Below are 22,824 nucleotides of genomic sequence, written 5' to 3' on the forward strand. Positions count from 1 at the left end.
AACATCAGACACCAATCCCTAACCCCTCCCTCACACAAAAAACAATATATCGTCCCTCTAGAACCCCAACCCATCAATCAGCAACAGGAACATCAGACACCAATCCCTAACCCCTCCCTCACACAAAAAACAATACATCGTCCCTCTAGAACCCCAACCCACCAATCAGCAGAAGAAAGAAAACAGAAACTGAAGGAGAGCAAAATAAACTACAGCCCAACAGTCACATCAATCTCAGAATTTCAAACATTCCTCCCACCAGAATTGAGTAAACAGTCGATGTTTTGTGCTGAGACTCTGCATCAGAACTCATGAAAGGGCCTGTTCTGCAGGGTGTGAGTCCTGATGAAGGGGTCAGCCTGAAACGTCAGCTGTTTACTCTTCTCCAGAGATGCTGCCTGGCCTGCTGAGTTCCACCAGCATTTTGTGTGTGTTCATCATGGTTAAGAGACTGTGATTGCCCACATCACACAACACAGCACATACCGATGATGATGATTGCAATGTACTGCTGCACAAAACACAAGCCGGTGAAATTATCCTAATCCCGATTGTGATTCTGCAGAATGTTAGGGGGAGGAGGCAGACAGGACACGATTACAGGGCTCAACCTGTCACATTGATCAAGGCAGAAGCCATACCCCTCCATGGATTCTGTCTACTCTTCTCACCGTCTCTGTGAAACAGACTGCAAAATCAGAGACCCTCCCATCCACCCTGGACATTCTCTCTTTGGCCCTCTCCCACTGGGCAGAAGGTACAACAGCCTGGATGCACGGACCACCAGGCTGAAGGACAGCTTTTATCCTACAGTTATAACTACGGAGTTGTCCCCCAGTACGATAAGATGGACTCTCCATCTCATTATTTATTTGTTTATTCATTTAGAGATACAGCACGGAACAGGCCCTTCCGACCCAATGAGCCACACCACCCAGAAACCCACCTATTGAACCCACGACGATTTACAATGACCAATTAACCGACGAGCCGGTCCATCCTTAGACTGTGGGAGGAAACCGGAGCACCCGGAGGAAACCCACACGGTCACAGTGAGAACGTACAAACTCCTCACAGACGGTGCAGGAATTGAACTCTGAACTCCGACACCCGGAGCTGTCATAGTGTCATGCTAACGGCTGTGCTACCGTGGCAACCCACTTCATTATGGCCCTGCACCTCACTGCCTGCCCGCACTGAACTTTCTCAGTAACTGTCACACTTTATTCTGCACTCTGCTGTTGTGTCCCCTGTACTGTGTTAGAATGTACTGATTCATCTTGTTACACTGTAGTGATTAGTGTTGTTATACTTTATTCTGCACTCTGCTGTTGTGTCCCCTGTACTGTGTTAGAATGTACTGATTCATGTTGTTACACTGTAGTGATTAGTGTTGTTATACTTTATTCTGCACTCTGCTGTTGTGTCCCCTGTACTGCCCCAGTGGGCTGATGTGATGAAATGATCTGCTCAGACAGCAAAGTTTTTCACTTCCCCAAATACTTGTGTCAGTAATGAATCGATGACCAATTCACCTCTTGTGCTTTCTGAAGACTTGCCGAATCTCCTGAACTGCAATGCTGACAGTTGCTTTTCCTCTACGGACGCTGGCCAACCCACTGAGTTCCTTCGGCAGGTCGCTTTTCCACTCGACGTACAACTGTAGGTTCACAGAGTCAGTGAATTTGATTTAGGGCAGAATATCCAACTTCCCAGCACGTAAAAGTGACAACGAAAGGAGCAGAACTCTTTCATTAGCAGCTCCCAGCGGGGAAGATTTCCTTCTTCCCCCAAACACTGCATACCTGATTTAAAGTTTTCTCCTCTTTGTGTTAAACATGGAGCATAGAACATGCAACATATGAAATAGAACATACAGCATACAACATAGAACATACAACATGGTACAGGCCATTCAGCCCACCTGTGACTTACTCCAAGATCAATCTAACTCTTCCCTCCCTTCAAAACCCTCCATTTTCTATCATCCATCTGACTATGCAAGAGTTTCTTCAAGTCCCGATTGAATCTGCCATGACCATCAACCCCAGCACCCACCACTCATTGTGTAGAAAAAGTTACCTCTGACATGAATTGACTTTGTTACTTACATCCTTCAGACACTGCACAGGCAAGTGTTGTTACTCTGTAGTGATTAGTTGTTGCACTGATCTGACTAGTGTTTTTACACTGTATTAAAAAGTTAAATTAAATAAGTCATGCAAATGGTCAAAAAAAGATGGTGAGGTAGTGTTCATGGGTTCAATGTTTATTCAGAAATCTGATAGCAGAGGGGTAGAAACTCTTTCTGAAATGTCGAGTGTGTGTCTTCAGGCTCCAGTACCACCAGCTTGATGGTAGCAATGAGAATAGGGCTCGTCCTGGTTATGGGGGTCCCTAGTGGTGGATGCCTCCTTGTTGAAGCGTCGCCTTTGGAAGATGTCTCAGATGTTGGGGAGGTTAGTGCCTGTAAGTCCATAAGATATGGGAGCAGAATTAGGCCATTCAGCCCATTGATTTTTCTCTGCCATTTCAACATGGCTGATCCATTTCCCTCTCAGCCCCAGTCTCCTGCCTCCTCCCCGTATCACTTCATGCCCTGACCGATCAAGAACCTATCAACCTCTGCCTTAAATATACCCAATGAACGGGCCTCCACAGCCACCTATAGCAACGACTTCTACAGATTCATCACTCTCTGGCGAAAGAAATTCCTCCTCATCTCCATTCTAAAATTGAATTAAATTGACTTTATTACTTTTATCCTTCAAATACACGAGGAGTAAAAATCTTTACGCTACATGTCTGTCTAAATGTGCAATTACAGTAATTTATAATAAATATTACGTGCAAGAAGACAGTCAATATAACATAGAAATACAGTAGTGTCAGCATGCATTAATCAGTCTGATGGCCTGGTGGAAGAAGTTGTCCCAGAGCCCATTGATCCAGGATTTTATGCTGCTTCCTGTCAGATCTCTGAGTGGTGGTGAGAGTGGGCTCCCTCACCTCTGACTCTCAACCCAGGTGCCCGTCAGAGCTGTGTACTAAGCCCCCCTCCTTTACTCTCTGTATACCCATGACTGTGTCACCACCCACAGCACCAATCTGCTAATTAAATTTGCTGACGACACTACACCCTCTATTCTGAGGCTGTGTTCTCTGGTTTTAGACTTCCCTCCATGGGAAAATTCTTCACATCCACTCTATCTGTGTCTTTCAACATTCAATGAGGTCCCCATCATTCTTCTGAATTTCAGTGAGTACAGGCCCAGAGCCATCAAACTCACCTCATCTTGGAAGTTTTGAGAGGAGGGGACTTCAGTCAAGTCCACTGGCCAAGGATAAAAGGCAGCAACGGGTCACGATGGTGAAAAGGTCTTTGACCAGTGACCAGCTGGCATTTGGGATTGTTACATTGTAGTCGGTTGTGTTATCACACTGTACTGAGTAGTATTGTTACAGTGTAGTGATTAGTGTTGTTAGACTGCAGTGATAAGTGTTGTTACACTCTACTGATCAATGTTGTTACACCATATTGATTAGTCTTATTACCTGTAGTGACTAGTGTTGTTACACTGTGCTGATTAGTGTTGTTACAGTGTAGTGATTAGTGCTGTTACAGTGTAGTGATTAGTGTTGTTACAGTGTAGTGACTGGTGCTGTTACCATGCAGTGACTAGTGTAGTTCTGTTTTAGTGACTAATGTCATGACACAGGACTGACTATTGTTCATATATTGTAGAATTAGTGGTGTTACACTCTACTGACTAGCGTTGTTACACCATATTGATTAGTCTTATTACCTGTAGTGACTAGTGTTGTTACACTGTGCTGATTAGTGTTGTTACAGTGTAGTGATTAGTGTTGTAACAGTGTAGTGATTAGTGCTGTTACAGTGTAGTGATTAGTGTTGTTACAGTGTAGTGATTAGTGTTACAGTGTAGTGATTAGTGTTGTTACAGTGTAGTGATTAGTGTTACAGTGTAGTGATTAGTGTTGTTACAGTGTAGTGATTAGTGTTGTTACAGTGTAGTGACTGGTGCTGTTACCATGCAGTGACTAGTGTAGTTCTGTTTTAGTGACTAATGTCATGACACAGGACTGACTATTGTTCATATATTGTAGAATTAGCGGTGTTACACTCTACTGACTAGCGTTGTTACACTGCTGTAATTAGTTGTTACATTGTAGTGTCTACTGTTGTTACACTGTACTGATTAGTGTTGTCAGATTGTAGTGATTTTTGTTGTTAGTGTACTGACTAGTGTTGTTACACCGTTATGACCAGTGTTATTAAACTGTACTGATATGTGTTGTTACACTTTTGTGACTAGTGTTATTAAACTGTATTGACTAGTGTTGGTACACCGTTATGACCAGTGTTATTAAACTGTACTGATATGTGTTGTTACACTGTTGTAACTAGTGTTATTACAATGTCTGATTCATGCTTTTACATTGTAGTGATTTGTGTTGCTACACTGTACTGACTAGTGTTGTTACACTGTACTGACTAGTTGTTGCACTGATCTGACTAGTGTTTTTACACTGTACTGATTAGTGTTGTTATACTGTAGTGTCTAGTGTTTGTTCCACTGTGCTGACTAGTGTTGTTATACTGTTGTGACAAGTGTTGTTACACTGTAGTGATTTGTCTTGTTACACTGTAATGGCTACCATTGTTACACTGTACTAATTGGTGTTGTTACACTGTACTGATCAATGTTCTAATATTGTACTGATTAGTGTTGATTTTGTTACGTACCCTGTAATGGGTTAAAAGGACCAGCAGAAATGGAACATACCTGGAGTCTGAGTATTCAGTTAACAAAGGCTATTTTATTAGTATCTATGTAATAAAGTAATACAAAACAAGATAAATCAAACATGTTAGCAGAGTTTATGCATATTTAAGTGTGTAAACATAAAACCCCAAACTTCTTCACATTTAGGTGGTAACTGATACAGTCTTACGATGGTATAGGTATGAAGTCTGTTCAGTTCATGATATTGAGTTGAGTAGATTGAGGAGAGTGAGAGAGAGGTGATTTGTTTTCCAAGTAAGCCGATGCCATTGATTCCTCCATGTTGTCCTCCGAAGACTTCTTAAAGTCTCCGAATGTGACCACACAAAAGGGTACTGTCCGCACGCGGTAGAGGGTACTAAGGGTACTGTCCGCACGCGGTAGAGGGTACTAAGGGTACTGTCCGCACGCGGTAGAGCTTTCAACCCAAGCAAGGGTTAAACACACGGATAGCTTCCCGCCGGCCACTCCGTGTCCACACTGCGAACAAAACCCACCCTTTCGTGGGCACACAAAGCTCATCCAGTGTCTATTTCTTCCGTGTGTCTGTGTGTCTGTCTGGAAAGCCAGTTCTTTCTTTTTACAATATTTTTATTCAGAAGAAAAAAAAACAAGATTTACAGAGTGCAACACATAGATACATCTCAACATAACTTGTGTACATTCATATATTGTAATAAAATTGATCAAAATGTTATAGCATAACACATAAAGGTATACCACTCTGTAATCAAAAATTTAAAGATAAGTCATACATCATAAAAGAAATTTTTTATATAAAAAAGTCAACCCCCTACCAACTACCAAAGAAAAAAGCTGATGGATGACAATGGATAATTAGAAAAAAAAGACATATTCACTTAAGAAGAGAAGATAAAAATATGCATAAAAGTCTTTGCACTGTTAAACTTTATAAATTGGAAAAGTAATTTAGGAAAGGTCCCCAGATGTCATAAAAAGATTGTTTCGAATTTAAGACTGAGCAACGGATCTTCTCTAAATTTAAATAAGACATAATATAACGTAGCCATTGAAGATGTGTAGGAGGGGTAGACTCCTTCCATTTAAGCAAGATTGCTCTTCTTGCTAAAAGAGAGGTAAAAACTAAAACTTGTAGGTTAGGAGTATTTAAAGTTATATCTTCATTTGCAATAATATCAAACAAGGCAGTAAGGGGATTTGGGTCAAATTGGACCCTAAAAAGTTGTGAGAAGTTATGAAATACTTCCCGCCAAAACTTTTCAATTGTAGGGAAAAACCAAAACATATGAATTAAAGAGGCATCATCATTTATTACAAAGTGGAGAAATATTTGGGTAAAAACTGGACAGCTTCTGTTTAGAAATGTAAGCTCTATGAACCACTTTAAATTGTAGAAGAGAATGACGAGCACAGAAAGATGATTTATTAACCCGTTTAAGAATTTTATTCCATCTATCATCAGAAATCTGACAATTTAGGTCATCCTCCCAAACTTTTTTTATTTTATCTAAAAAGTCTTGTCTAGAATCAATCAACAAGTTATAGATACCGGTAATAGAACCATTAACAAAAGGTTTTAAATTTAAAAGATCGTCCAGTAAATTTATATCAGGACCTATAGGAAAAGTAGCTAATTGGAAATGTAGAAAATCTCTAATTTGAAGGTATCTATAAAAATGTGTTTTTGGGAGTGCAAATTTATTTGACAATTGGTCAAATGAAGCAAGAGATCCTGAGATAAACAGGTCCCAAAAACACTTAATACCTAGTTCATCCCAATCTTTAAAGACTTTATCAGTCATGGAAGGGATAAAAAAAAATTAAGGAGAATGGGAGATGATAATGAAAAATTCGCTAAACCAAAATATTTTCTAAATTGAGACCAGATCCTTAAAGTTTGCTTAACAATTATGTTATCTGTTGTTTTATTTGCTGAAAAAGAAGAGTATGATCCAAGAAGAGAGACAATAGAGGAATTTTTTACAGAATTAACTTCTAAGGAGACCCATGGTGGGCAATCTTTACGATAAATATAATAGGACCAGAAAGTAATATTCCTTATACTGGCAGCCCAATAGTAAAACCTAAAATTGGGTAGGGCGAGTCCACCCATCTCTTTATTTCTTTGTAAGAACACTTTACTTAAACGAGCTTGTTTATTATTCCAAATATAAGAGCTTAAAATTGAATCTAAAGAATCAAAGTACGTCTCAGGAATAAAAATAGGTAAGGCCTGAAAAAGATATAAAAATTTAGGAAGAATCTTCATTTTAATCGAATTAATTTGGCCAATTAGGGATAAAGAAAGAGGAGACCATTTAGAAAGCGTCTTTTTCACATAATTCAATAAGGGGTTTAAGTTTTCTTTAAATAAATTCTTGAAGTTTTTAGTAATTGTTACACCTAGATATGTAAATTGACTTGTAACAACTTTGAACGGAAATTTGGCATTTGATGACATTCGGTCATTTAAAGGAAATAGCTCACTTTTATGTAGGTTCAGCTTATATCCTGAAAAAGAACTAAACTGGGAGATTAAAGGAAGAACCAAAGGTAAAGAAGTTTCAGTGTTAGAGATAAAAAGTAAAATATCATCAGCGTATAATGAAATTTTATGAGATATACCTTCCCTTAGTATACCAGAAATGTCCTTAGATTCTCGAAGTGCTATTGCTAAGGGTTCTATAGCTAAAGCAAAAAGTAAAGGACTAAGAGGACAACCTTGTCCAGTTCCCCGCTGTAATTTAAATGGCTTAGAAATTTGGGAGTTAGTAATAACCTGAGCAGTAGGAGACAAGTAGATTAATTTAACTCAACAAATAAAATTAGGCCCAAAATTAATTATACAGACCGATTTCTTTATTAAATGTTGATGCAAAAATTTTATCCAAAATCTTAGCTCGAAGACTTGAAAATATTCTACCATCTATTATAATCACATGACCAGACAGGATTTATTAAAAATCGTTACTCACATTTTAATATATGTTGGTTATTGAATGTGACATATTCACCACCAAAAAAATATCAGAGTGTATATTATTCTTAGATGCAGAAAAAGCCTGTGATAGGATTGAGTGGAATTATCTTTTTAAGACCTTAGAAAAGTTTAATTTTGGGCCTAATTTTATTCATTGGGTTAAATTAATCTACTTGTCTCCTACTGCTCAGGTTATTACTAACTCCCAAATTTCTAAGCCCTTTAAATTACAGTGGGGAACTAGACAAGTTTAATTTTGGGTCTGGAAAGCCAGTTGACCTTGTATATATCCGAAACATGCTGAACACCAGCTGTCCATCATATAGCTTCACCCTGCTGTAACCATGGCAACTCACGGGCTATTCCATGCTCTCTCTCTGAATCAGTACACACACACTCTCTCTCTCTTTTTAAAGGAACAGTCCATATTGAATAAACCTTAAGATCTCATCACACCTCCCTCCTTTTGGGAAAAATTTTGATCAAGGAGTAAATTTTTGTCTAACTTTCAGTTATACAGCTTGAAGCAATACATGTGTAATTATCAAGCAACATAGCAAAAATGTATACAAACTTGAGCTTCACATCTGGATAAACAGTCTGCTACAATGTTGACAGTACCTTTCACATGTCTCATTTCCATGTCATATTCTTGCAAGATCAGACTCCAGTTTAGTAACCTCCTATTCTTATCCTTCATTTTACTCAGAAACACTAATGGATTATGATCAGTGTAAACCACAAGTGATTTCTGCACAGGACACATCTAGACATCAAAATGTTGCAAAGCTAAAATGAGTGATAACAACTCCTTTTCAACAGTGGAGTAATTTTTCTGGTGTGCATTAAATTTCTTTGAGAAATAAGCTACTGGATGTTCAATTTCATCATCACCCTTTTGCAACAAGACTGCCCCGGCAGCTTCGTCATTAGCGTCTACCGCTATTGAAAATGGTTTAGTAAAATCAGGTACTTTGAGCTCAGGTTGGTAACACAGAATGGTTTTCAGGCGTTCAAATGCCTCCTGGCACAAGTGACTCCATACAAACCTTTCACTTTTCCCTAGTAGTTTCATTAGAGGGAGAGCGATATCCACAAAGTTTTTACAAAACTTACAGTAATAACCAACCATTCATAAAAAGGTTCTTAACACTTTCTTGCCCGTCAGAACAGTAACCTCTACGATAGCCTGAACCTTGGCCTGCACAGGAGCCAGTTGGCGCTGGCCTACTACTGTTACGAAAACCCCGTAACCAGGTAACTTACCAGCAAAGATAGATGGATCAGCTGAGTCTGATGCTACTATTTTCAAACGTTTTATTCAAAAAGGGGCACAAACGTAAGGTTAATACAAACATTCAGATCATATACGTCGTCAATACTCAATCTAAAACACCGGTGTAATAATAATTAATCAGAAATAAGCTCTATAGTTGTCTAGGGGTAATACTGAGTCCAATTGAATATTAAAGTCACTTAGAAATCTGCAGTCTTTTCCGTTTGGGAACCGCTGGCATTTCACGTGTTGGAGAGAGAGAGGACTGGTGAAAGAAAGAACACTTGCCCGTTGTCTTTGCGAAACAATTCCCTGGAATCAGTTGTTAGCTAAAAGCGATTTTCCTTTGGCTTCAGCCACAGATTCCCGATCCGGAATCTGACGCACGTGGCCTCCTAAAAAAAAAAGGCTTCCCGCTCCCACGGGAATCGGTATCATGCTTCCTTGGTGCGTCTGAGGGTCCTCCCCTCAGACCCGCCTTTATACTTCTTCACGGGATCGCAGGTGTCAATCAAGTTGCAGGTAATGCGATCTCTCTCTCAACCAGCCCACTTTGCCCGAGGGCTTTTCAGGTGGTCTCCATGAGACAATAGTCAAAGTCACTTTTATTCTGCTTCTTGGAAGAACGTGGTCTTTCGCACGTCTCTCTCTCTTGGGTCAGTTGACCCCCCTTAACTAGAGTTCTTGCGATTTTCACAAAGGAGGGGGCCAACGGCATAACTCTACATAGCCGAGATTAGTAACAGTGGCGTGACCAAATTGACTTTTAGGGAGGTTTACAATAAGATTGGCCTTGGAAAGCCTGTCAGATAGTTTCTCCACTGCCAAGATATGCTACTCCCATGTGTTATTCCATACAACCAAATCATCAATAATAAGCCCCTGTATTTTCTAAACCTCGAATCACTTAATTTGTTATCCTTTGGAATGTCCCTGGAGCATTTTTCATTCCAAAGGGTAAAACTGTATACTTGTGCAGTCCAGATGGTGTTATAAATGCAGATATTTCTCTAGCACTTTCTGTCAAGGGAACACACCAGTATTCTTTTACCAGGTCAATCTTTGTAAGGTATTTGGCCTTCCCCGCTTTATCAATACAGTCATCCACTTTTGGGATAAGCATCTGTCTTGGTTACTGCATTAACTTTCCGGTAGTCAGTACAGAATCTCATGCTTTTATCTGGCACAATAACACAGGACAACACCCAGTCTGAGGTAGATGGCCTAATGATGCCATTTGTCAGCATCAATCCAATTTCTAGTTCAGCCATTTTACTTTTGTCTAGGTTCATTCTGTAAGGATGCTGCTTAATCAGATCAGCTTTATCTACAATTATGTCATGCACAGCAGCTGTGCACTGTCTGGGAATGTCAGGGAATAAATCCTCATACTTGCAAATTAGCCCCTTCAATTGACTTTGCTGATCAGGCTCCAAATGATGGATTTTACTGCCCATGTTTTCCAAAACAATGGAATTCTTGAGTCTTCTTGTGACTATAATGAGCTTGTTAACATTATCTGCTACCTCGTTACCAGCCTCCAGGACTTCACTTGTTTTCATAACAGTAGTCATAGGTGCTGTCTCGGAGTGATGATAAGGCTGTATCAAGTTTACGTGTACCACTTGAATAGCCTTCCCCCAATCATGAGTCCTAATAACATAATTCAAAGAATCAATTTTCTTAATTATCTGGTACAGTTTCTTCCCCCAAGCTATCAGACTCCTCAATACCTGAAGCCTGGACTGACACCTTACCCTATTGTCCTGTTTATTATTTATTGTAATGCCGGCACTGTTTTTGTGCACTTTATGCAGTCCTGTGTAGGTCTGTAGTCTAGTGTAGCTTTCTCTGTGTTGTTTTTTTTATGTAGTTCAGTCTACTTTTTGTACTGTGTCATGTAACACCATGGTCCTGAAAAACGTTGTCTCATTTTTACTATATACTGTACCAGCAGTTATGGTCGAAATGACAATAAAAGTGATTGGACTTGACTTGACTTGGTCCACTAAGTTTCGCTTGGAGGGGGTTGTTCAGGAGGGGGGACAGTACCAGAACCTTATCTTCAACATGATACATGTGTTCCCTAGCTTTTCTGTCATACCAGACCTTCATCTTTCTCTGAGAGCTCTGGAGTCTCCATTTTGTAGCATATGGAGTAAGTCGCATTTCTAGCAGCTCCCTCTTTTAATATATTTTATATCCCACTGACAGATCCCTTTTAGCTTTGATGATTTATTACTTCTATTGAAGGATTTATTATTTCTACTGAAGGATTTACGACTTAATTACAATGGCCGAGAAAAGTCGTTCTGGTATTGAACTGAGAAGCGGCAAGACTTTTCCTGAAACGGAGCAAACGGAACAAACCAAGAAAACGGAGGAATTTGTTACATTAGCAGGAATATTTTCTTCAATACGTGATATGAAATCGGAATTCGGATCGCTTAATATTAAAATTGATAAGCTGGCCAGTTCAAATGGGAAGCTTGAAAAAGCTATTTCTATGATTCAAGACTCTTTGAAAAGCTTGGACTCTCAACTTCAAACACTTCAGCAGACTACAACTGGAATTGAGAATGAGCATGATCTATTCAAGCAAACTATTAAAGATCAAGGAATGAAGATATCTTCGATGGAAAAGAAAATCAATGAAATTACCTCGGAACTATCTAAAACAAAGAAAAGAATGGTTGATTTAGATAGTAGAGGGCGTCGGAGGAATCTGCATATTCTGGGACTGCTTGAAAATACTGAAGCTGGCGACCTGTTAAAATTCTTCTCAGATACGTTGTACTCACTTGAAACTAGCCCCTTAATTGACAGACCCCACAGAATTCCATTTTCTCGGTGTTCATCCGAATTACGTCCTCGGCCAGTTGTACTTTCTTTGCATTATTATAGGACTAAAGAAGTTATTCTTCGAGAAGCCAGAAAGAAGCGGAAATTAATCTTTAATTCAACACAGATTCATGTAGTCGAAGACTATCCTCCTGAAATCTTTGCTGAAAGAAAGAAATATCGAGAAGTTATGAGTGAAATGTATAAATTAGATTTAAACCCCTCCCTTCGCTTTCCAGCAAAGCTGATAATTTTTCCTGAAAAATCTCAGTCACTGAGAATCTACTCTCCTCAGGAGGGATGGGAGTATATTAAAAATCTTAAAGTTAAGCCTACTGAATAAAATATTAAAGCTATTCCGATTACTCAATAGGCAATTTTGAAGTATTTGCTGTATGAGTTGTTTATGGATCTTCTGAGTTAAGTACATTCTATACCTTTTCATTCTTTGGTATGGGACGTGGCTGATTTAATTTGTTTTTACTTTATTATTAATTAGTATATATATATAACTGTTTTGTAGGGAACCTTTATAGTATTGTACTTTAATGGTCCGTGTAGGATCTGTTGTGTATTAATCTTTTTATTTTTTTTATTTGTTTCAATACTTATAGTTTTAGGTCTGTTATATATATATACTCATTTACTTTTTTTTGAGAGAAAGAATATTGTTTGTAATATTATTTGCTCGGATTTATTCTCTTTTTTTTGAATATGTGTTTAAGCTACTTTAGCTGATTCTAAGATGGCCGTTGTTGATTATGTTTTTATTAATGTTAGACATAACATTATGTAGTTGAATTCTGCTTGTGTCTTTTATTATGGCTATTTTCCATGGGATCTTTGCTTTATTTTAATCTGCGGAGCTGCAAAATGGAGAACAGGGTTAAGGGTTATTAGTTAGCTTGGGACCAGCCTATCGGTTCCTTAATTCTTATCTTTTGGGAGGTGGGAGAGGGGAGGGGTCTATTAGAGTAGGTTTTTTTCTTGATTGGGCAGTTCTTTTGATGGATTTCTCTTTCGTAAATGTATCAGTCCTTCTGGTTGTACCCGCGCCTTTACGTTTAATCTGTACTTGCGTAACATTTCTTTTATATAATATTAAATTCAATTTTAAAAACGGATGTTAATAAAATCAATATAATATCTTGGAATTGGAACGGTGTCAACCACCCCATTAAGCATAAAAAGATTTTTAAGAAATTAAAAACACAATGCAGATATTATTTTTGCACAAGAAAATCATTAAAAAAACAGGATGAAGACAGGTTTTTCAGTTTCTGGAAAGGACCTTTGTTTCACTTGCTGTCCGATAGTAAAATAATAGGCGTTTCTATATTTCTTAGCCCCAAAATCCCTTTTGTACACTTTAATACTACTACTGATTCGGTTGGAAGATATTTAATTGTTACTGGGTTATTATGCGAGCAAAAGGTAGCTCTGGTGTGTGTATATGCACCTAATGTAGATAATTCTGATTTTTTTAAGAAACTTTTTTCTGAGTTACCGAATCTCAATGAATATAAGCTGATTATGGGTGGTGACTTTAATTGTTGTTTAGATCCGGCGATTGACAGGTCATCAACCAATCCATCGCTTCCTAATAAAGCGGCAGCTTGTATTAACTCTCTTTTATTAGAATATGGCCTCGTCGATATTTGGAGATATAAACACCCCAATGATAAAGATTTCTCTTTTTTCTCACACGTTCATCACGTATTCTCGAATTGATTACTTTTGTTTAGATACACGTCTGTTTAACTCTGTTGTTGAATGTGTGTATGACATCATAGTGCTCTCAGATCACGCGCCTTTAAAGTTAACCCTTAAGCTTTCAGATAGATTTTTGAAAATGTCACAGTGGAGACTGAATCCCGTATTGTTACAGGATCCAGCTTTTGTTAATTTTATTAAGGAGCAAATTTCTATATTTTTTGAATTTAACACGACTGAAGGAATGTCAAATCTGGTTATATGGGACACGTTGAAATCTTTTCTTAGGGGACAGATAATCTCATATTCAGCAGCCTTGAGAAAGAAAACTAAAGTGGAATTGTCAGTGCTTATTAATAAAATTAAACAGATAGATCAATCGTATTCAGTTAAACCTACTGAAGACCTACCGTAGATTCCGGACTACAGAGCGCACCTGATTAAAAGCCGCTGGCTCTAATTTTAGAAATAAAATCAATTTTTTAATTGTAAAGGCCGCACCGGATTTTAGGCCGCACCGGATTTTTGGCCGCAGGTGTCCCACGTTGTAATATGAGATATTTACACAGAAAGATATTACACGTGAGGATTTTTTAACTTTTAATTAAATCCATATGGTAACAAAAACAAATACATATTGCAAATGCTTTTTTTCGAACCGTGCCCGTAACGCGGCTACTTTTAAATATACGTTGCGTATACTTCTTTACTGAACAACATTCCAATATCTCCTAACGACTGGTAAAAAATATATATACTGCAGCCTACCAGGAAAAGTTATTGATCACCTTTAACTTAAAAGCAGCTTTCGCTCAGATCCAAAGCCGCTCGCGTAATGCGCTCCCTCCCTCCGTCCCGTTTCATCGCAAACCGGCATTTTCCCACAAGACACCGCGAAACCGGGTGTGACGTCATAGCATCCCGCGATGTAGTACAGAAAACAAATATAGTTAAAACTCTTCTAACTTTAACTAGAAAATGAATTACTAAGCGAAAATATTATAAACTAAGTAACTGCCATAAGGCAGCACAATGCTTCGAGTGTTTTCCATGTTGATGAGGGTGAGTACAAATGACTGATTTACAATAATTTAATTGTGAAAGTGCGCTTGATTTATCGTACAATTTCATTGGACGTCTGTGAACTACGCATCAATTTTATTGGTCTACTGTTATGAGGCAAAATGTTTACGAGGCGGCATGAAAAAAATCATGTATTAGCCGCTCCGGATTAAAGGCCGCAAAGTTCAAAGCTGTTCAAAATGTGGGAAAAAAGTAGCGGCTTAAAATCCGGAATCTACGGTATATAAAGAAAGGGTCGAACTTCAATCACAGTATGATTTGCTTCTAACCTTTCCCATTGAACAGCAAATTTTTAAATTTAAAAGTTTATTTTATATACATGGGGAAAGATCTGCTAAGCTCTTAGCGGGTCAGTTAAAGGCTGGAATGGTCAGAAGACAGATTTTAAAAATTCGTCGACCAGATAGAACAGAAACTTTAGATCCTTATGAAATTAATAAGGTATTTATGGACTTCTATTCTAATCTTTATAAATCTGAATTCCCTGATAGCACTATTATTATGAATAGATTTTTGCAAATGTTAAACATACCTCAAATTTCAATTCAAGATGTTGATATGTTAGATGCACCTATTAAACAAGAGGAGATAGCCAAGGCTATATCCTCTATGCAATTAGGGAAAGCTCCAGGACCTGATGGTTATACGGTAGAATTTTACAAGACTTTTCATGAAATGCTTATACCACATCTTCATCAAACGTTTACCGATCCTACATCCTCTGGGAACCTTCCTAAAACTTTTTATGAGGCACTAATTTCATTGATTCCAAAAAAAGGAAAAGACCCACTGGAATGTGCATCCTATAGACCTATTTCTTTATTGAATGTAGATTTTAAAATCCTCTTTAAGATTCTAACAAATAGGCTTGAGAATATCTTGCCAAATGTTATCTCAAACGATCAAACAGGATTTATAAAAAAATATGTACTCACATTTTAATACTCGAAGATTGTTAAATATCATTTATTCCCCCTCAGCCAAAGAATCTGAATGTATTGTATCTTTGGATGCAGAGAAAGCCTTTGATAGGGTGGAGTGGCCTTATCTATTTCAGGTTTTGAAGAGGTTTAATTTTGGTCCAGGATTTATTTCCTGGATTAAATTGATTTATCATGCCCCGGTAGCTGTGGTTATAACTAATAATCAAAAGTCTCCTTATTTTAGATTATATAGAGGTACCAATCAGGGTTGTCCCCTTAGTCCTTTAATATTTAATTTGGCTTTAGAACCACTTGCTATTGCTCTTAAGGATTCTAATTCTGTGTAGGGTATTAAGAGAGGGGATAAATTACATAAGGTTTCGTTATACACAGATGATTTATTAGTTTACATTCCAAATCCTAGGAAATCTATTCCTTTTATGTTATCTATATTTATGGAATTTGGTATTTTTTCTGGATATAAACTTAATTTACATAAAAGTGAATTATTTCCTATTAATGATTATTCTGATTATTATGGTCAAATACCTTTTATTATTGAAAAAAACCATTTCACTTACCTTGGTATCAAAATTACTAAAATTTTTAAAGACCTATATAGGTATAATTTCTCCCCTTTAGTTGAATATACTCAACAGGCACTTTCTAAATGGTCACCTATGTCGATATCATTGATAAGTCGAATTAATGCTATAAAAATGGTTATTCTACTGAAATTTTCATATATATTTCAAGCAGTTCCCTCTTTTGTTCCAAAAACATTTTTTGTTAAAATAGATTCTCTGATTTTGTCCTGTTTAGAATAACAAAAGCTCTAGAGTGAATAAACTTTTATTGCAAAAACCAAAAAAAGATGGAGGACTGGTCTTACCAAACTTTAGATTTTATTATTGGGCAATTAATATTCATTATATTACTTTTTGGACTTATGATATAGATGACCAAGATCACCTGTCATGGTTACAGTTGGAGGAAAATTCAGTAATGGGGTTTTCATTAGCTTCTTTATTAGGAGCTCCCCTTCCGTTTTCGCTCTCCAGAATAGGTAGACAAGCTCTCAACCCTATTGTTAAACATACTTTAAAAATTTGGTTTCAGTTTCGTAGATTTTTTGAATTAAATGATTTTCTACTTTCTAGTAATATTTATTCTAATTTCTTTTATAAACCATCAAATTTGGATAAGGCTTTTTTAACATGGAAAATTAAGGGAATAAAAACTTTTTTAGATTTGTTTTAACAGGACTGTTTAATGTCCTTTTCACAGTTAATGGATGAATAAGATATCTCAACTACACATTTTTTCAGATATTTACAGGTTAGGAATTTTTTACGTGATTTTTTACTGAATTACCCCTTGGCCTGCTCTTTAAATTTGGCTTATGCTATTTTTCAGCTTAAACCTTTTCAAAAACGATTAATAGCTATCATTTATAAACAGTTAATGAATGATAGGGTTCGATGCATCTGGGAAGTAGAACTTCAACACTCACTTTCAGACAATCAATGGAGTAAAATTTATTATCTAGTCAATAATTCATCTATCTGCACATGCCATATCTTAATTCAGTTTAAGATAGTACACAGGGCCTATATGTCCAAAGATAAATTGGTGCATATTTTTCCTAATATAAGCCCTATTTGTGACAGATGTAACACAGAAGTGGCTACTCTAACTCATATGTTTTGGTCATGTGTAAGCTTAAACAATTTTTGGAGGGATGTGTTTGGAATATTATCTAAAGTTATAGATGTGGATGTTCAACCTAATTCACTTACAGCAATTTTTGGGATTATTCCAGAGGAAGCAAGCAAAGTGTCTGCTTCCGCTCAACATATGATAGCTTTTTCAACTTTACTGGCTAGGAGAACTATCTTGCTACACTGAAAAGAATCTAACCCACCTACTGTTTTTTATTGGCTCTCCTCCATTATGTCATGTCTAAGCTTGGAGAAAATTAGAAGCTGGACATTTGATACATCCTTTAATTTTGAACAAGTCTGGCAACCCTTTATTCAATATTTTCACATGATTTAATTTATTTTTTATTTATTTATTTTTCTTTAATTTTTTTGGAAAATCCTTATCCGTGAAGGTTCAGAGATGACTGGAAGGATGTTTTTTTCCCCTCTCTCTCTTTTTTTTAATTTTATCCTCAATTGGACTGCCCAATCTTTCTTTTTCTTTCTTTTTTCTTTCTCTTTTCTTTCGTTTTAGTTAGTGGGTTTTTTCCCCTTATTAAATAAAATTTCTGATCTTTTTTTTATGATTGCTATGAGGAGTTGTATTCTTTTTTTTTTGCTCATTGTACATATATAGCAGCGTAACATTTTACCTATCTGATTTTGACATTATATATTTTCTGTTTTTTATTGTTGTTTGTATGTCTTTTATATTCTCTATTTGCTAAGCTCCTCCTCTGATTTGTATATTCTTTATTTGAAAATCAATAAAATGAAATGAGAGCTCTGTAAATTCTGCTTTACAAGGTCACAAACCATGTTAAGTCTGTCTCTAAATTCCAAAACATAATTGAGCATGCTGACATACACCTCCTGATTAGACCACTGTTCTCTGAGCAACATTGAGGGTCCTCTGTCCCTGTGACAGAAAACAAGTTCAATCAGGTTAAACCTTAATGAATCCTGAATTGAGTCTCTGACAACAAACAAAAGTAAATACACACCTTCATCCCAGTCTTTTCTATTTTCCATACAGTAGTCTTAATCATGGTCTTAAGAGTGGAATGGAATCATTACAAGGCTCCCTGGGACTCTGGGTGATATGCCAATGATACAATGTGCTTAGCTCCCAACTCACCAACTATATGACGGAATGTTCTCGAAGTAAAGTTACTACCTTGGTCAGATTGAATCTTCCTGGGCAGACCAACCAGTGTGAAAAATTTGATGAGAGCTTCTACCACAGTCTTAGCCCTGATATTTCTGAGAGGAACCATTTCAGGGAATCTAGACGCAGCACACATAATTGTTAACAAATACTGATGGCCAGCTGCAGTCCTTGGCAATGGGCCAACACAATCCACTATGACCCCAGAGAAAAGTTCACCAAAAGCAGCTATCGGCCCAAGTAGTGCTACTGGGATGGCCTGATTAGGGTTCCCCACAACTTGGCAGGTGTGACAGGCCCTGCAAAGACTCACAACCTTTCTTAAATTAGGCCAGTTGAATTCCTTCCTGATCCGGTGTGCTGTCTTCCTCACTCCAAAATGTCCACCTAAATGCATATTATGAGCCATGTTTAAAAATTCAGCCCTGTAAGCTTTCGGAACCACCACTTGATGCTCAATGGCCAATCCTCACTTGCAGGTACAGTAAATGATCTTCACTTCCTCATTGACACCCCATCCTTAAGATAATATCCTACTGACTCCCTCTGAACCTCAAACTCAGAGAGAGCTGTCTCCTTTAATGCAGCAATCTCGGGATCTCGGTTTTGTTCTGCTATAAATTTGTTCCTGGACAACAACAAACCTCTCTCATCCGCCTTACTACCCAAGTCCTGCTGAAACATGGAGGGTAGAAAAGTCTGTTCTTCTTCCTCTTCTTCTGTTGTTTTATGGTGGTTGGCAGCTTTAAGGTGCGTTACCGCCACCTATGTCATACAGGGGGAGTTGGGAAATGGACCCAAATGGAAGACACAGACACTGACGTATAGGGAACTGGACTGGACTAAAGTTAGAGACAGGAGTGGGCACAGACTAGGAGCTGAGACAGGAACACAGGCTTGGGCTACGACTTCGGCTAAGGAAGTGGGACCAGGACAAGGAACAGAGAACTAAGAGAACTACATGTCTCAGTAGAGGATTGTTTGTTTTTTTTTAACAAATTTGGAGTCCCATTTATATATAAATTCTTCTGCATCTCTTCTCCTACCATATGTAAACCAATTTTAACCCAAGAAGGAATAGTTGTCTCATCAAAAAAAGCAATAAAACATGCTTGTGCAGCTAAATAATATTTTTTAAAATCTGGTAATTTTAACCCTTCCAATTTATAGTCCCAGGTCAATTTTTCCATGGAGATTCTAGATATTTTACCCAACCATAAAGATAGACAAATATGTCCATTGAGAATCTTAAGAAAATTATTAGATAATGGGATAGGTAAAGACTGAAAAAGTACTGCAGTCTTGGCATTATCTTCATTTTTATACAGTTTACCCCGCCCATCAGTGTGATGGGCAGGTTTAACCACCTACGTAGGTCCTCCTCAAATTTCTGCAGCAAGGGGTGATAATTAAGTTTATAAAAGTCATCCAAATTACGATTAAATTTAATCCCCAGATATTTCATGTTGGAATTAATCCATCTAAAATGAGTGCCATATTGATATTGGCATAGTCTCCTCTACCTAAAGGTAAAATTTCACTTTTGTTCCAATTTGTTTTGTATCCCGAGACTATACCATAATTGTCCAGCAAGGCCCTAAATCTTACCAAAGAGCTGGCCAGGTCAGCCAAATATACTAAAATGTTATCAGCAAATAAATTAATTTTGTATTCTTCCTGGGCCACTTTAAACCCCTTTATGTCTGAATCCCGTCTAACAGCCTCAGCCAATTGCTCTATTGCCAGAACAAATAGAGCTGGAGATAGTGGGCAACCTTGTCTACTAGATCTATGTAGAGAGAAAACAGGTGAGATTCTACCCATTAGTAATTATTTTGGCCTTAGACTGATGCTCTTATCCAATTTATGAATATTTGGCCTAGACCAGATTTTTCCATTGTTTTAAATAAAAAATCCCATTCAAGCCTATCAAAGGCCTTTTCAGCATCTAAAGCCACTGCTATAGTTGGGTCCACCTTCATCTTAGCTAAACATAATACAGTATAGTCAAAAGTCTGCCAATATTATCAGATAATTGGCTATTTTTAATAAATCCTGTTTGATCGTATTTCATCAATTTTGGTAGATATCGAGTTAATCTATTAGCCAGTGCCTTTGCTATAATTTTATAGTCTGCATTTAGAAGTGAGAAAGGCCTATAAGATGCTGGTTTTAGCAGATCCTTATACTTCTTAAGAATTAACGAAATAATTGCTGTTGAAAAGGATTCCGGTAGAGTATGGGTCTCCTCAGCCTGAGTCACAACCCTCATAAATAGGGGCATTGATTGATCCTTAAATTCTCTATAAAATTCAGGGGGAAAACCATCATCTCCCAGCGATTTATTGGCCTGTAATAAGCCCAGGGCTTTTTCAATTTCATCCCTAGAAAAAGGGGAATTCAATACTTCCTGATCTTGTTGACTCAATTTGGGAAGTTGTAATTCAGACAAGAAATCATCAATTTTCAATGAGTCACCCACTGATTCTGATTTATATAGTTCTGAATAGAACTGCTTAAAAGTATCATTTATTTCTTTTGGCTTATATGAAATCTGACCTTCCCCTGTTTGAATCACATTTATTGTTCTGGAGGTTTCTTCCACCCTCAATTGCCAAGATAGTACTTTATGGGTTCTCTCTCCTAATTCATAATAATGTTGTTTAGATTTTAATATCATTTTTCCATTCTGTAGGTTTGTTTTGTGTTATATTCTAATTTTTATTTATTAATTTTTTATAATTTTCCTCTGTTGTTGAATTCTGACTATCTTTTTCTAATTGTGTTATTTCTTTCTCCAGTTCATTTAATTCTGTTACATATTTATTTTTATACCCTTAACATATCCAATTATCTGTCCTCTTAAATAAGCGTTTAATGTGTCCCATAATAAAAAATTATTTCCTCTCTCGTCTACCTTTACTTTTCGGAATTGTTTCTTCTGCTGAATTTCTAATTGCTGTGACCAATTTATCATTCATTTCTTCTATATCCAATATATTTTCATCTAAAATCTTTATGCATCTTACTTCACTTCTTCTTTGAAATATCTCCCAATCTGCCTTATTTTGTTTCCACCTTGACACTCTAGGTCCTTTATTTTGTTCTATTTTAATCTGAATCCTTGTGAGTATGGGATAGTGATCACTTCCTACTGTAGTTTGTTCCAAGTATAGATCCCTGTGAATTCTCTGCTTACAAATGTTAAGTCTATTTGGATTCTGTGTTTTGGGAGATATGATATCTCTTACCTTCTCCATTATTTATAGATACCAATTTTTCATCATCTATAAATTCTTCTTTCACTAATCTGTTTTCATCAGTATTTTTACATCCCCATAGTGTACTGTGTCCATTGAAATCCCTACACCATATTATTTTCCCTTTCATCCCACCACCCACTGTGTTTAATGTATCTTTGCTTAATCTTCTACATGGATTATAATAATTTATTATTGCTAAGCTTTCTCTGCCTATCCAAATTTTGATTGTTATTGATTCATATTTCTGCCCTATGTTGATTATATTATACCTCATCCCACTGGTTATAAATATTGCTACTCCTCCACCATTGCCATTATTTCTATCCTTCCTAATAGCTGTGTATCCTTGTAAAACAAAATCTAATTGTGGTTTCAACCATGTTTCCTGTATACATACAATATATGAGGTTTTTCCTTAAGTTCTGATACATACTTCTTAAATTCTTGACCATTTGTGATAAGATTCCTTGCATTCCATTGTAAAATATATACTGCCATTAAGATCCTGCCTCCCATGCCTATGTACTGTTTGATCCTCCATTCAGCATTTCTTTAACTACTTCTCTCCTAAGCTCTGTAATTATTTTTCTGCAGACTTGACTATAATTTTAATTTTCCCGGTTCTCTTGTCTGTTTGCGCTGAACAGTTAATTGCATCTACCACAAACAGTACGAAATCCTTTCCACTCATTATTAGTGTATCCTTATTTATCATATTACAGCCCTCACAGTTCACTGGTTTGTTATTCCCTGTAGTTGTATTTAAACAATGGAACCACATGAGCAATACGCCAATCCTCTGGCACCATCCCTGTTTCTAATGACATTTGAAATATTTCTGTATTGATAGCCTTCTCCTTTTCAGCAATACCTTTTACTGCCTCTGCGTAGCTAATCCCTTGAGTTACCTTAAAATAGTATCTCAGCTGCCTTCTTGCTATTAATGCACCCTCGATAAGCCACGCTGTGTTCCTTGCCACAATTGCAGCACTTCAGCCTAGCTCCCACCTCATATTTCCCATATTCATGTTCTCTAGTGTATCTCCCACATCTTTGTTTTCCTCTGCAGACCGCCGCAATATGC

The 22,824-nt window shown here is 37.2% G+C and overlaps 1 protein-coding gene across 1 annotated transcript in view; it reads left to right on the forward strand.

The window, feature by feature from the left end:
* The first annotated feature begins 11,869 nt into the window (after window positions 1-11,869).
* LOC140728820 (uncharacterized) overlaps window positions 11,870-22,824 on the forward strand; it is a 62,018-nt gene continuing 51,063 nt past the window's right edge. The window contains exon 1 of the mRNA XM_073047793.1: window positions 11,870-12,306. Coding sequence (XP_072903894.1) covers window positions 12,294-12,306 — 13 coding nt within the window. The 5' untranslated portion in view covers window positions 11,870-12,293. The remainder of the gene's footprint in view (window positions 12,307-22,824) is intronic.

Source organism: Hemitrygon akajei, chromosome 6, assembly GCF_048418815.1.
Source record: "Hemitrygon akajei chromosome 6, sHemAka1.3, whole genome shotgun sequence".
Classification (NCBI taxonomy): domain Eukaryota; kingdom Metazoa; phylum Chordata; class Chondrichthyes; order Myliobatiformes; family Dasyatidae; genus Hemitrygon; species Hemitrygon akajei.